This window comes from Tripterygium wilfordii, chromosome 14 (assembly GCF_013401445.1).
Source record: "Tripterygium wilfordii isolate XIE 37 chromosome 14, ASM1340144v1, whole genome shotgun sequence".
Lineage (NCBI taxonomy): Eukaryota > Viridiplantae > Streptophyta > Magnoliopsida > Celastrales > Celastraceae > Tripterygium > Tripterygium wilfordii.
The window spans coordinates 82,794-93,434 of NC_052245.1; the positions used below are offsets into that span (position 1 = coordinate 82,794).

General features: G+C 37.7%; 2 protein-coding genes across 6 annotated transcripts; both read right to left on the reverse strand.

Moving 5' to 3' along the window:
• Positions 1-18: 18 nt before the first annotated feature.
• On the reverse strand, positions 19-2,600 carry LOC120014476 (WUSCHEL-related homeobox 13-like). 2 transcript variants are annotated; one of them, XM_038866440.1, is made up of 3 exons: positions 2,033-2,600; positions 479-908; positions 19-348 (listed from the first exon to the last, which is right to left on the reverse strand). In XM_038866440.1, exons 1-3 carry the CDS (start codon positions 2,286-2,288, stop codon positions 342-344), a joined length of 693 nt encoding a protein of 230 aa, XP_038722368.1. In that variant the 5' UTR covers positions 2,289-2,600; the 3' UTR covers positions 19-341. The 2 variants fall into 2 exon arrangements, with proteins under 2 accessions (XP_038722368.1, XP_038722367.1); XM_038866439.1 differs by having other exon boundaries at positions 483-908; positions 2,033-2,594.
• A 1,046-nt stretch (positions 2,601-3,646) lies between these two features.
• On the reverse strand, positions 3,647-9,958 carry LOC120015220. Of its 4 annotated transcripts, none has more exons than XM_038867519.1 (6): positions 9,815-9,958; positions 7,983-8,166; positions 7,673-7,749; positions 5,468-7,204; positions 5,184-5,349; positions 3,647-4,569 (listed from the first exon to the last, which is right to left on the reverse strand). In XM_038867519.1, exons 2-6 carry the CDS (start codon positions 8,053-8,055, stop codon positions 3,932-3,934), a joined length of 2,691 nt encoding a protein of 896 aa, XP_038723447.1. In that variant the 5' UTR covers positions 8,056-8,166; positions 9,815-9,958; the 3' UTR covers positions 3,647-3,931. The 4 variants fall into 4 exon arrangements, with proteins under 4 accessions (XP_038723447.1, XP_038723449.1, XP_038723446.1 ...); XM_038867521.1 differs by having other exon boundaries at positions 5,468-7,192; positions 7,983-8,217; XM_038867518.1 differs by having other exon boundaries at positions 7,983-8,217.
• Between the last annotated feature and the right edge of the window lie 683 nt (positions 9,959-10,641).

The following is a 10,641-nucleotide window of genomic DNA, read 5'->3' on the forward strand; positions in this document are numbered from 1 at the left end:
TGAGAAAAGGGCAAAAACTTCTAAACAAAACTAGCCCAAAGGAGGTTGATCATTCAGATTCTCACATAACCAACTCATTAGTCAACATTCAGCAATAAGTAGTATTTACAAGCTTATAAGGTGTTAGCCATGTATGTTTAATGTTTTTCCCTTGATTGGGACCAACTTTCTCCGCTTTCATCTAAATCACAGAGCAACGTCATATATCATTTCTTGCCACAAATTAACAAAGGCAGGGGCAGGCGGATGAAGTGAGTCTCAGCCCCTCTCACATGCTATAGTTTTCTTCCTGCTCGTAAAGATCATAGCTTCCCCGCGTTCCCATCTTTCCACTCAGGTCGTCATTCCCTGCATCAATTAACCCATATCTCACAATTTTCAGGTTTCTAGCCAATCTTCTTGCAGATGTTACATTTCCTGACTAGATTGCCAGACTGCCAGAGTAAGTCTGAAATTATAGATGGATTGATACACTTACATACCAAAATAATGAAGTTCAGAGCTCATCTCCGGGCTATGAAAACACACATCTTCAGCTTGAAGAGGTTGGTTCTGTTGGGAATGGAAAATCTCTGGCTTTGTTTTTTTATCATTCTGTGAATCAACCTCTGTCTCCACTTCTGATTCAGCATTATTAGATGGTCCAACTAGTTGCTTCCTTTTTGATCGAGCACGCCGGTTTTGGAACCAGTTATAAACATTCGTTTCAGAAATTTGGCCATGCTGACTGAGTTCACAAGTTATCTCTTTGATCTTTTGCTTGCTGGGAGTTCCATTTCCTCGATCAAAGATACGTTCCAATATCTGAAGCTGCACAGGTGTTGGAGTCCAACGCTGCCTAGCAGTAATTTTGTGGCCAGATGAAGCCATCATCAACGAGTCACAGTAGAGATTTCCCAGCCTGCCTCCTGCAAGGAGAAGAGTATAGAAACAGTATAAGCACCAACTACCATGAAAATTTCATCACATCATACTTTTAGCAAACAATTCATTGGATAATTAGAGTACTCATGAGCAGTAATACCGGCATTCAGGAACTCCCTCCATTTAAAAATAAATTCAGGCTTCTGAAACACAAGTAGAACCATGGTATACATCTTCACAAGTTATAGCAACCGTATCTTTGACGAAGTTTTGTTTCCGAAAGGAAATGAGAAAAGTAAATGGAAACTCATCAGTATATCATGTGATCACCGAAAGAACAAGATCTACTTCCAGATACAAGATTGCACACTTAAGTACAGGATGAAAAGTCGTAAACTTCAGCATCTCAACAACCTAAACCAACAAGATGACATGTCTGTACTTTATTTCAGATCACAAGAAAAAAAAGAAACAACAGTCAGGAACAAGGCTCCCATCCTCATTCATGTCTAGAACAGGTAGATGTTCGAAACCTCAAGTGACATTGCAGAAAGGTTATTTCCACGGTTTGAACTGGTGATATGAAGGTTGCAATGAAGCAACTTTACTCTTATGTCAAGATTTAGATCACAAATGCAACATTCTCCCAAGTCTCAAAGCAACAATCCTTTTAGAAGATTACTTAACATAAACATGCATCAGGGGAAAAAACCAAGAGAAAGCAGCCCAGTATTTCAAAATTCCATCAGGGATTTACGGAGGCAAAAGGATCACTCATTGCAGACTACACATTGGTTTACGTAAAAAGAAAATTATGAACTCGATAACAGCGCCAACAGTAATTAGTAAAGTTAGAGACGAGGAGGAAAAGAATCAAAAAGTAATTTAGACAAAATACAAATATATGCAAAGATACAAAATGATCCCAGTCATCAACCAATTTGTCAGATCTGTACGGAAGAAACAATCTGCAAAGATAGAAACTGACACTTGACCATGTGATTGAGCCTCCATTGAGCACACAATTGAGGGTAAGAACCAACATAAGATTTCACCATAAAAGCTCGTACCCATATGAGATCACAATGAATACAGCCATTAAGAGTTGAATTATCTACTAATACGAGTTGAAGAATCAACTCGAGAGAAAAACAAAGGAGACAGAAACCTGCGAGATCTTGCTGAGCAGTGAGGGTTTTGTGCATCTCGACGAGTTGCTCGCAAATAGTAGCGTAAAATGCAATCTGCTTCCTGAGAGTCTCCAATTGCTCATCTGTCATTACCTTGACATACATTACCCCTCCTCCTCCTCCTCCTCCTCCTCCAGTATTCCCAGTAACAGCAACAGAAACATTTGCTCTGTGATTCTCTTGATTTTGGTGGTGGGGTAGTTGTTGTTGGTTGTTACTGTCCCAGTCCATCATGGTTTCTCTCAGTCAGCAGTTCAATAGTCATCCATAACCATATATTTCCTTTCTGTTCTCTCCTTTTGAAAAAAATAAAATCCAATGAAGCAATGAAAGAAAAATAGAGTGAAGACTGAAGAAAAGGGGAAGAAGTGGACAAAGAGACAAGGAAAAGAGATAGCCTGGGGGCGTGAGAGACGGACACTGACAGATAATTTTTATAATTTATCTACTGCCACAATGTAGTTCATTCTGCAATGGTGAGGGTAATGATTAGCTATTGAGTAGGAGGTAATTTTATGGTGGCATAGCAATTCAAAGCCATATAAAAGCTATATCTATCTCTCTCTCTATATATATATACGTCCAATTACTATCATGATGATTGATGCTATCTTTCCTGTTTGTTGAAGCTATGGCAAATCTTGTCTAGTAACAAAAAGACTACTGGTCAAATGATTTTGAAGCTACAGCTTTATTAAATTAACAATTACCCAGAAATCATTCAGTCTGATTTTTTAAAAATCATATGCCGTGATAGTCACCAAAAAAAAAAAAAAAAAAAAAGAAGGGTGAAAAATGGAATGTTCTAAGAAGGGAGTATCGAGTCTCTGACAGAAACACCACACCTTACTTTGGTTTTTCAGTTTGGTCGGTACGCATATATCATAAACACAGTGTATATGTGCTTTTTCTTTTGGCTAATCCGTGTCTTACATGCATGTGCATCACAATTCAACGCGATATAGATATATATAATCGAATGTACCTAACAAGTGTATTTGGACAATAATCCATAATTTTGACTTCCTTTTACGTTGATAAAAATACTTAGTGTAATTGCTTAAGCAAAATTAGGAGGCAAAGCATGTGCTCAGGTCAAAAATTGTGGGCAATCACAAAATAGAACAGAACACCCCTTCAAAATTACAAACAGAATCGTCTTCAGAGGCATGACACGAGAGATTTTCGCATGTTACACTTCGGGGCTCGAGACGGCTGCTGCTTGGGTTGGGTAACTACTAGTACTAACTAGGGAATATAACCCTAGACACAATTTACCAACCCCCTTAGCGGTTGAAATAAAAGAAAGATAACCCATGAAGGCAGGAAAGTCCCCACCAAATATCAAAGCAAATAACAGAGGAGCTGAATCACATTACCTCAACACTCAATTTGAATCTGTTCCCCATCAATTGTAGCATATTTGCTATTGAAAATGATAAATCCAGAGCCTTCATAGAAACTTTTGCAGAAGACTTCTGCAATTAAATAGTCGAGGTCATGCATTGAATGCAAAATATTATGCCCTGCTTTCTCACCAAAAAAAAAAAACTGCATGTACAAATTGTAAAAAAGTATGTAGAAAGACTATATTTTGTCAAAGAATAATCTAATAATTTAAATTAGCATATATACTGTGTCTTTAACTGGCTAACCCAAGACCCTACATCACACCACCCAAAGAATATATTTACAAGCTCATGCAGTCATGCTCAAGAAAACATGGCAATCCTCATATTACTTAGGATAAAACCATGTAAAACATGAATATGTACGTTGATGCCCTAATAGCCTCTGTCTTACTCAATCTCACCACCAAATAATTTGCCATCTGCTGACCGTCAGTGTCATCATACTGCAGAAGTTACCGTGTACTGTCATAAATGAAAATCCTTCACAGTTTCCTCAATCAAATCTGCCAAAACCAGGCATTCCAACTCTTTTCCCAAAGAGGTTACTTCATCGTCCATCAAGCCAGTCCAAGGGGCCGATCCCAAATCACGTGCCACCATGTCATCAAGTGAGTAGTAGGATTTCTCAGTTGGAGGATATAAATATTCTTGGATCATCTCCCAAACACTATCCAATAATTTCCTTCCACGTGGAGCAGTCAGCCTGGAGAAATCATTGATCTTTCTCCTAAATCTAGATATGGCCACAGGTGGTCCAAGTACAATTGAAAGTGCCTCGTTCAACAGATCAAGTAACAGTTTGTGATCAAACTTCTTTACATTCTGATCGGTAATTGTACTATCGTCACCCTTGACTGATTTTCTATAAGATTCTTCCACTTTTTCAAAGACTGAGGTATTGATTAGCCCTGCAAGGGGGTTCCATCTCCATAACGATTTATCGTATGATCCGTCATAGAAACCAGATGCAACAAGCAAATCTCTAATGTAAGATTCTGCCTGATCCTCTAAATCAACCATTTCAGACTCAATGTGCTCCTTCGTGGTATGATCTGGGTTCTCATGGGCATCATACCCAAGTTCCTTGAGTTGCCTCCGTAATTCTGTATAATATAAACAAGGAAACAGACCATCAAAAAGAATCTCAGAAAACAATTGGCAGTTAGATTTAGAAGTATTCAATCGTCAGATAACTATCAAATAGTAAATTTTTTCCTGGAGAGGTGGGAACCAGATCACTCATGGATCATTTCTCAGCAAACCCGTATCTCACAATAATATACAAATACAACCACATGGAATAGTTTGCAAGGTAAGTACTCCCAATTCACAAAAGTCAACAACTTCTTTTGGTTTTCACTTTGTCGCTAATCTATAGATGCTACTCTCATCCTCTTGCTTCCAATCAAAGTATTTGTTATCCAGACAAAAGAGAGGAAAACCATTAAAACGGATCATGTTTTTGTGAAACTAGGAAGTAAGGTAGCAGTATTTCTCTTTATGGGTCTTCTCTTTCTAGTTCTCTCTTCATGTACGAGAACAGAAGTTACACCATGTACCAGAGCTGTAGTGGATTTTAACTCATTCTGCACCTCAACAATCTCAGTAATGGTAACGCAAAACACAATTTATGCAAAATATACATCCACTACTTTTACAAGATTCTGTACAAACAAGTACAAATAAAATTCAAAGCTAAATATAATAGTTTTCTTACCATTCAAGTTGGAACTGATTTCTTTAAAAACCTCTGGCATAGCAAAATCTTCTCCCATCATATCCGGCGTTGATATCGGGCTGAGATAATCTATCGGTCTCCAGAGCTCTTCTTGAGCACTGCTGCACACAGATGCAGGGCTAGGAGGCACCTCAGTGGGATTTTCCTAAGATCACATGAAAAACAGCATGTTTATTAGATAAAAGTTAAATATGGAAAAGAAACTATGAAATCCATTCCACTATGCCAGAGAAATAATATAAAAAAGTTATTTGCACACTTACATGTCTTTCACGGAAGTTCATAACAACTGTTGGTCCACTCGAGAGATCCTTTGCAAAATCATGCTCATTCCTATGTGATTCAGCCATTGATTGCATATTTCTGCCATTCCTATGTGATTCAGCCACTGAGTGCATTTTTCTGCCAAACAGTCTCCCTCTAAGAGTGAAACTATATTTAAAGTGAGAAACCTTTTCCTTGAAGTTGAACCTATCCTTCTTCCTTTTTCTCATATCCAGTGACACATTTTCGACAACTTCATGCTTTCTCCTGATGTGGGAACCAGTTAAAATGTGGCGATCCTCTAGAAGAAGCTTCCCAAATGATGTTCCTGATACAGGGGCAGACAATGACCTTATCAGGTTCCTAGGAGACAATTCCCTCGGGAGAGCACCATCATCATCTTCATGCCTGAAAGATCTTGTTTGCATCTCTTGTTCATCATTCACAATTTCCCAGTACCTCAGCTCATTTCTAGCTGTTGACTTACTTTTTAATCCGACTTTTTCATTACCTAAAGCAGATGATCTGGTGCTGCCACTGAAAGCTTCAGGAACATCCAGATGTATTTCTCTCTTCAGAACATTCCTCAGCCTCTCAGACAAGAATGTCCTTGTGTCTCTACTGATGAATTCTGGGGAACCTGGTCCATTGAACTGAACTTCACTTTTATATGATCTTGTTGATTCTGATCGAAGCAAATTCACACCACCATCCCTGGTAACGTTTGCTCTGACCTGTCTTGCTATATGTCGAGCAATTTTCTTTGGATCTGGTGACTTTTCACTAAAAGGGGTCTCAATCCCACTTCCTCTAACCACATGACTTTTTTTAAGAACTTTTCCTTGATATTCACACTTCAGCCGTTCTTTCACCTCCTCCAGAAAATCTTCTATGCTACCTCTCTCCTCCACAGTACCAGAGGAACTGGTCCGTGACTCTGCAGGATCACAAATTCTATCTGGACCTGGCTTCAGTATAACAATTTTTGTTGGGGCATAATATTTATCCGGTTTCTGATCATAAGTTTTCCGGGAAGACGGTTCAAAATCTCCACTCATGTTCCTGCTTTCCAAAGAAAAATATTCATTTTGCTCAGATGGATATAGTTCTGATTTATGTTTGTGGTGCCGTAAACCATCTCTTTCATGTAACTTCGCTTTTAACTTAATACCCTTATGATCACTAGGTTTGTTGGTGTAAGATTCCATTTTACCTCCACTCATATTATCCTGAGAAACAGGATGTCTATTGACATCCCCTAAGATTCCAAGCTCTAAAGGTCTAGAACACATCCTAAACCTGGCAGCTTGCAATGCTTCAAATTCTTTCTTGAACTTTTGCAGCTCCTCCTCTTGAGGATGTTCACGAGGCCTCAGCTTTCCTGACTTTTGCCCGTTATCCCATCCATCAGATTCTCTCTCACTATAATGGTCAACCAAATCGAGGTGCTGCCTTGAAGAATTTGAATTATACGAGAAATGGGTAGCAGAGGCCCTTACGTTCCTTTCCTTTTTGGAAAACTTGACTCCGTTTTCATTCTTTCTATGGTTCGGCTGAACTACAGACTTTGTATCTAATGGTAACATGTCCATGCCCATCAGTCGGGCCACAATGTTTGGAGCACTTTTTCTGGAGTAAGGCTGTCTCGAAATTTCCTCATTAATCAATTTCTTCATGGAAGCCTCAACTTGATAATGGTTATTTTCAGACCAGTCGTCTTCAATCTGATAGCAACACTGAAAATTCGCAGCGAAGTACAATAGATCAGTTAAAGGAGAGAGTGAGTTAATAGAATTACAACAAGATACATGAGGATCACAAGTTTTGTTTAAATAGAAGACCCAAACAAAAGCAGCAAGACCATTTATGCGGTCTGCCCATACTAGGACCATCTCCTTTTAAGAAGAAGATTCAAGAAACAAGGAGGGGGGTGGGGGGAGCATCAGAAGTTTACAAATCTATCGCATTCAAAGCAAAAAAAAAAACTAGTTTTACACTTTATCCCCAACTGGTCCATCGTTAAATTTCATAGTGTCCACAGATGTAATTATTCTGAAGTCCTCAGATATCCACATATAAAACAACAATTTTATACACCATAGCAAAAAATCCAGTCTCACATGTCCAATACAACATTCTTGAAAAATAACACCATCGCAATACCAAAAAAGGGTACAATAGTGCATGTGATTGGAAAAAGATACCAGGGAATCTGCTCCAGTATAACAGCTCTGAGAATTTTCTACTTGCAACTCCAAGCTATTTCGAGGAGCTTCAAGGCCTGCAGAGTGGTTGATTCATAGGCGTAAGGAATAGATTAGAAAAACACAAGTGACGGATTCAAAAGCCATCTTCTTGATGAAACTATCATTATTGAATTTTCTGACCTCTTTAACCAGTCATAATAATCCCAGTAAGCATCTACGATATCACTTTACAATGGCCTTTAGCAATCTCAGACTGGAATTTCAGTGATTCAAATCAAAGTGCATAAAATATAACAAAAGCACTTACCGTCAACAATGCTATTCAGGGTAAGAATCTTCCTAGCCATGTTGCCCTGATTAAAGTCAGAAAGACTTCCCATGCAGCAAGTGGGTCTACCAAAAAACTGTCATTTTCTTAATCCTGCGTTGATATATACACCCAAAGTGACTGTTTCAGTCACCAAATATATGGTCAAGACCAGGTGTAAATCCTGCAAAGCACAAAATTCCCTTCTATAACCGAAACAGCAGTGAATGGTAGCCTGCAAAAGTAAGACCACAAACAATATCGGAAGGAAAAGAGAGAGAACGGGAAAAAGAAAATTCAGGTAGCACACAACTACCAAAATATCAATTGCATCAAAGATTTTTCTCAATCAACAAGGAGAGAATTGAGGAAAAGCAGCAGATCACAAAGCAGACTGCATACCAAAAGGCAAATCGACAAAGCAAGACCACACAAAACTGTTGCATTCATCCTACTATATGGAATCCCTAATCTACTCAATTGTCCAAATAAATAAAAGATCTCTCATAAAAGCTAAATCAAAATTTTCTACTTTCAGCCAATATGCTTTTACATGTCTAATAGGCATATAAAGGAACCAACAAGTCAGGTTCATGCATATATTGCTGCATATCCATGATTACGCATTGTTTTATATTTGAATATTGAGATGTGCATAATAGAACAACCGTATAAGTTTTCACTCTAGCCAAGTCCGATAAGTTCCCTAACTCATAGTCTTCATGTGACAGGGGTAACAAAAGGCAGAAGAGAACATTTATGCGAACAAGAATAAGAACAATTTGAAGATGAAAGTACAATGAAAATTGGAATTCATATAAATTAGGTGATATCTAATTATCTATTGCAATTCTATTCTTCAAACAGGTAAATTGCACACATAACACTAGTCAATCGACAATGTTTTTCCATAAATTTGTTCCAGATACAAGTGTAAGGAAAAGCAGAAGTCGAATTTCTCACTGTTTCTAGACGTTACTTTATAAAGTAAATCATCAAAATATAACTATATACATCAATGAGGAAAATTGGCGACAAAATTCATTAAGGACTGGTTCTCATGTCTTTTTCTTCAGATGATAAGCGTAAGGTTTTGCACGGCATCAATCTCAACTAAACTGATTGAAGAATAAAAGCCTGTAGCTGCTACAGTGGAGTGACTCAATATGAGCAGAGACTAGCAGCCTATTTAGCCACCCCTGAGTCTGCCAGACTGCCTTACAGTATTTAACCTTCTTCAATTAAAATAAAATAATAAAAAAGATCAACACGCATTCTGATGGGGAATACAAATGGAGAATAACCGATGTAGGCATTGAACCACAAAATAGCACTCTGATAAAGAGAACAAAAAGAGCATTGCAGAAGCGAACACCAAATCGACTACTTCCAAAATCGCACAATTAGTAAATGTTTTACGAAGTTAAGAAGCTAAGAATTCGCGGGAACTCTTGACCGATCGTTTGTGTAGTTCAACGGACACAAACCAATCTGCAACGGAGTATCAGACTTGGATCTTAAGAAAGTACCTAAATGTAACTCAGTGAATAAACTTAAACGATCTGAACACAAAATCCGCTCAGCGACAACAACGAAAACAATACTAACAAGCAAATTTTAGACATACGAGTTCAGTTCACTGTAAATCCACACTCTTGGATCACACAGTCCATACGAAATAAAGCTCCGCTTGCGATCAAAACTAGTTTAGCAGATTCAAGCAAAAGTGTAGAATTGGAAATTTTATCTGCTATTCGTTTCCAGCGTAATTGTCGACAACGAGACACGAAGAAACAAGGCGAAGATACAAAGCAGGCAGAGTCCAAACGTACCGTTAATAGCCGAAAGTGAAGGATCAAGCAGCGACAGGTTGAGGTATCGGAAAAAGGCAGGGACAAGGAGAGGATCGAGAGAGAGATGGTATCTGTGTATGGAAAATTGAGTTCAAAGTTGGGATTTTTGTGAGGCATCACTTGTTGTTGAGAATTAAATAATAATTATATATAGAGAGAGAATAATAGGATAGGATAAATTATATACAAAAGTAATGATTACACAGTGAAAATACATGCTTTTAGTTTTAGATTTAGTCGATCGAGAGAAGGTTCTGCTTCTTTTTTTTCTTTTTTTTTTATTTCATTATTTTGATTATTTATTTAGAATTCATTATTCATATGTAATATAGGTTGTAGGCTGTAGCTTGGTTGATATTTTGACCACTAATATGTAGGGACTTGGTTTGTGTGAAGCCGATGATGCATGATAAGAATTGGTCTCATCCATACATTTACTGATTCATAAGTAGGCTAAGGCTAGGCTTGATGCAATTTTAACAATTAGCTAGATATTTTATCATTTCTTAAATAAGGATTGAGTTTGTCTGTCCTCTTGGGCTTGGATTTTTCCATTTTTCAACATTCCAAAACATAAATAAAGCCTTGAAAATAACTATTTGTCTTTTGCGTAATGGAATAATAATAATAATATATAATGGTATTTTTATTTAAAATAGAATGAAAAGACCATATAAAAATATAAATAATAAATGTTGTAGCACGTAACGAACAGCTCATGGACAGTTGCTTTTATATATGCCTTGCCTTCCATTTGGCACGGAATGTGCGCTTTTTCTCTTATTTTTTCTATTTATTTATTTTGT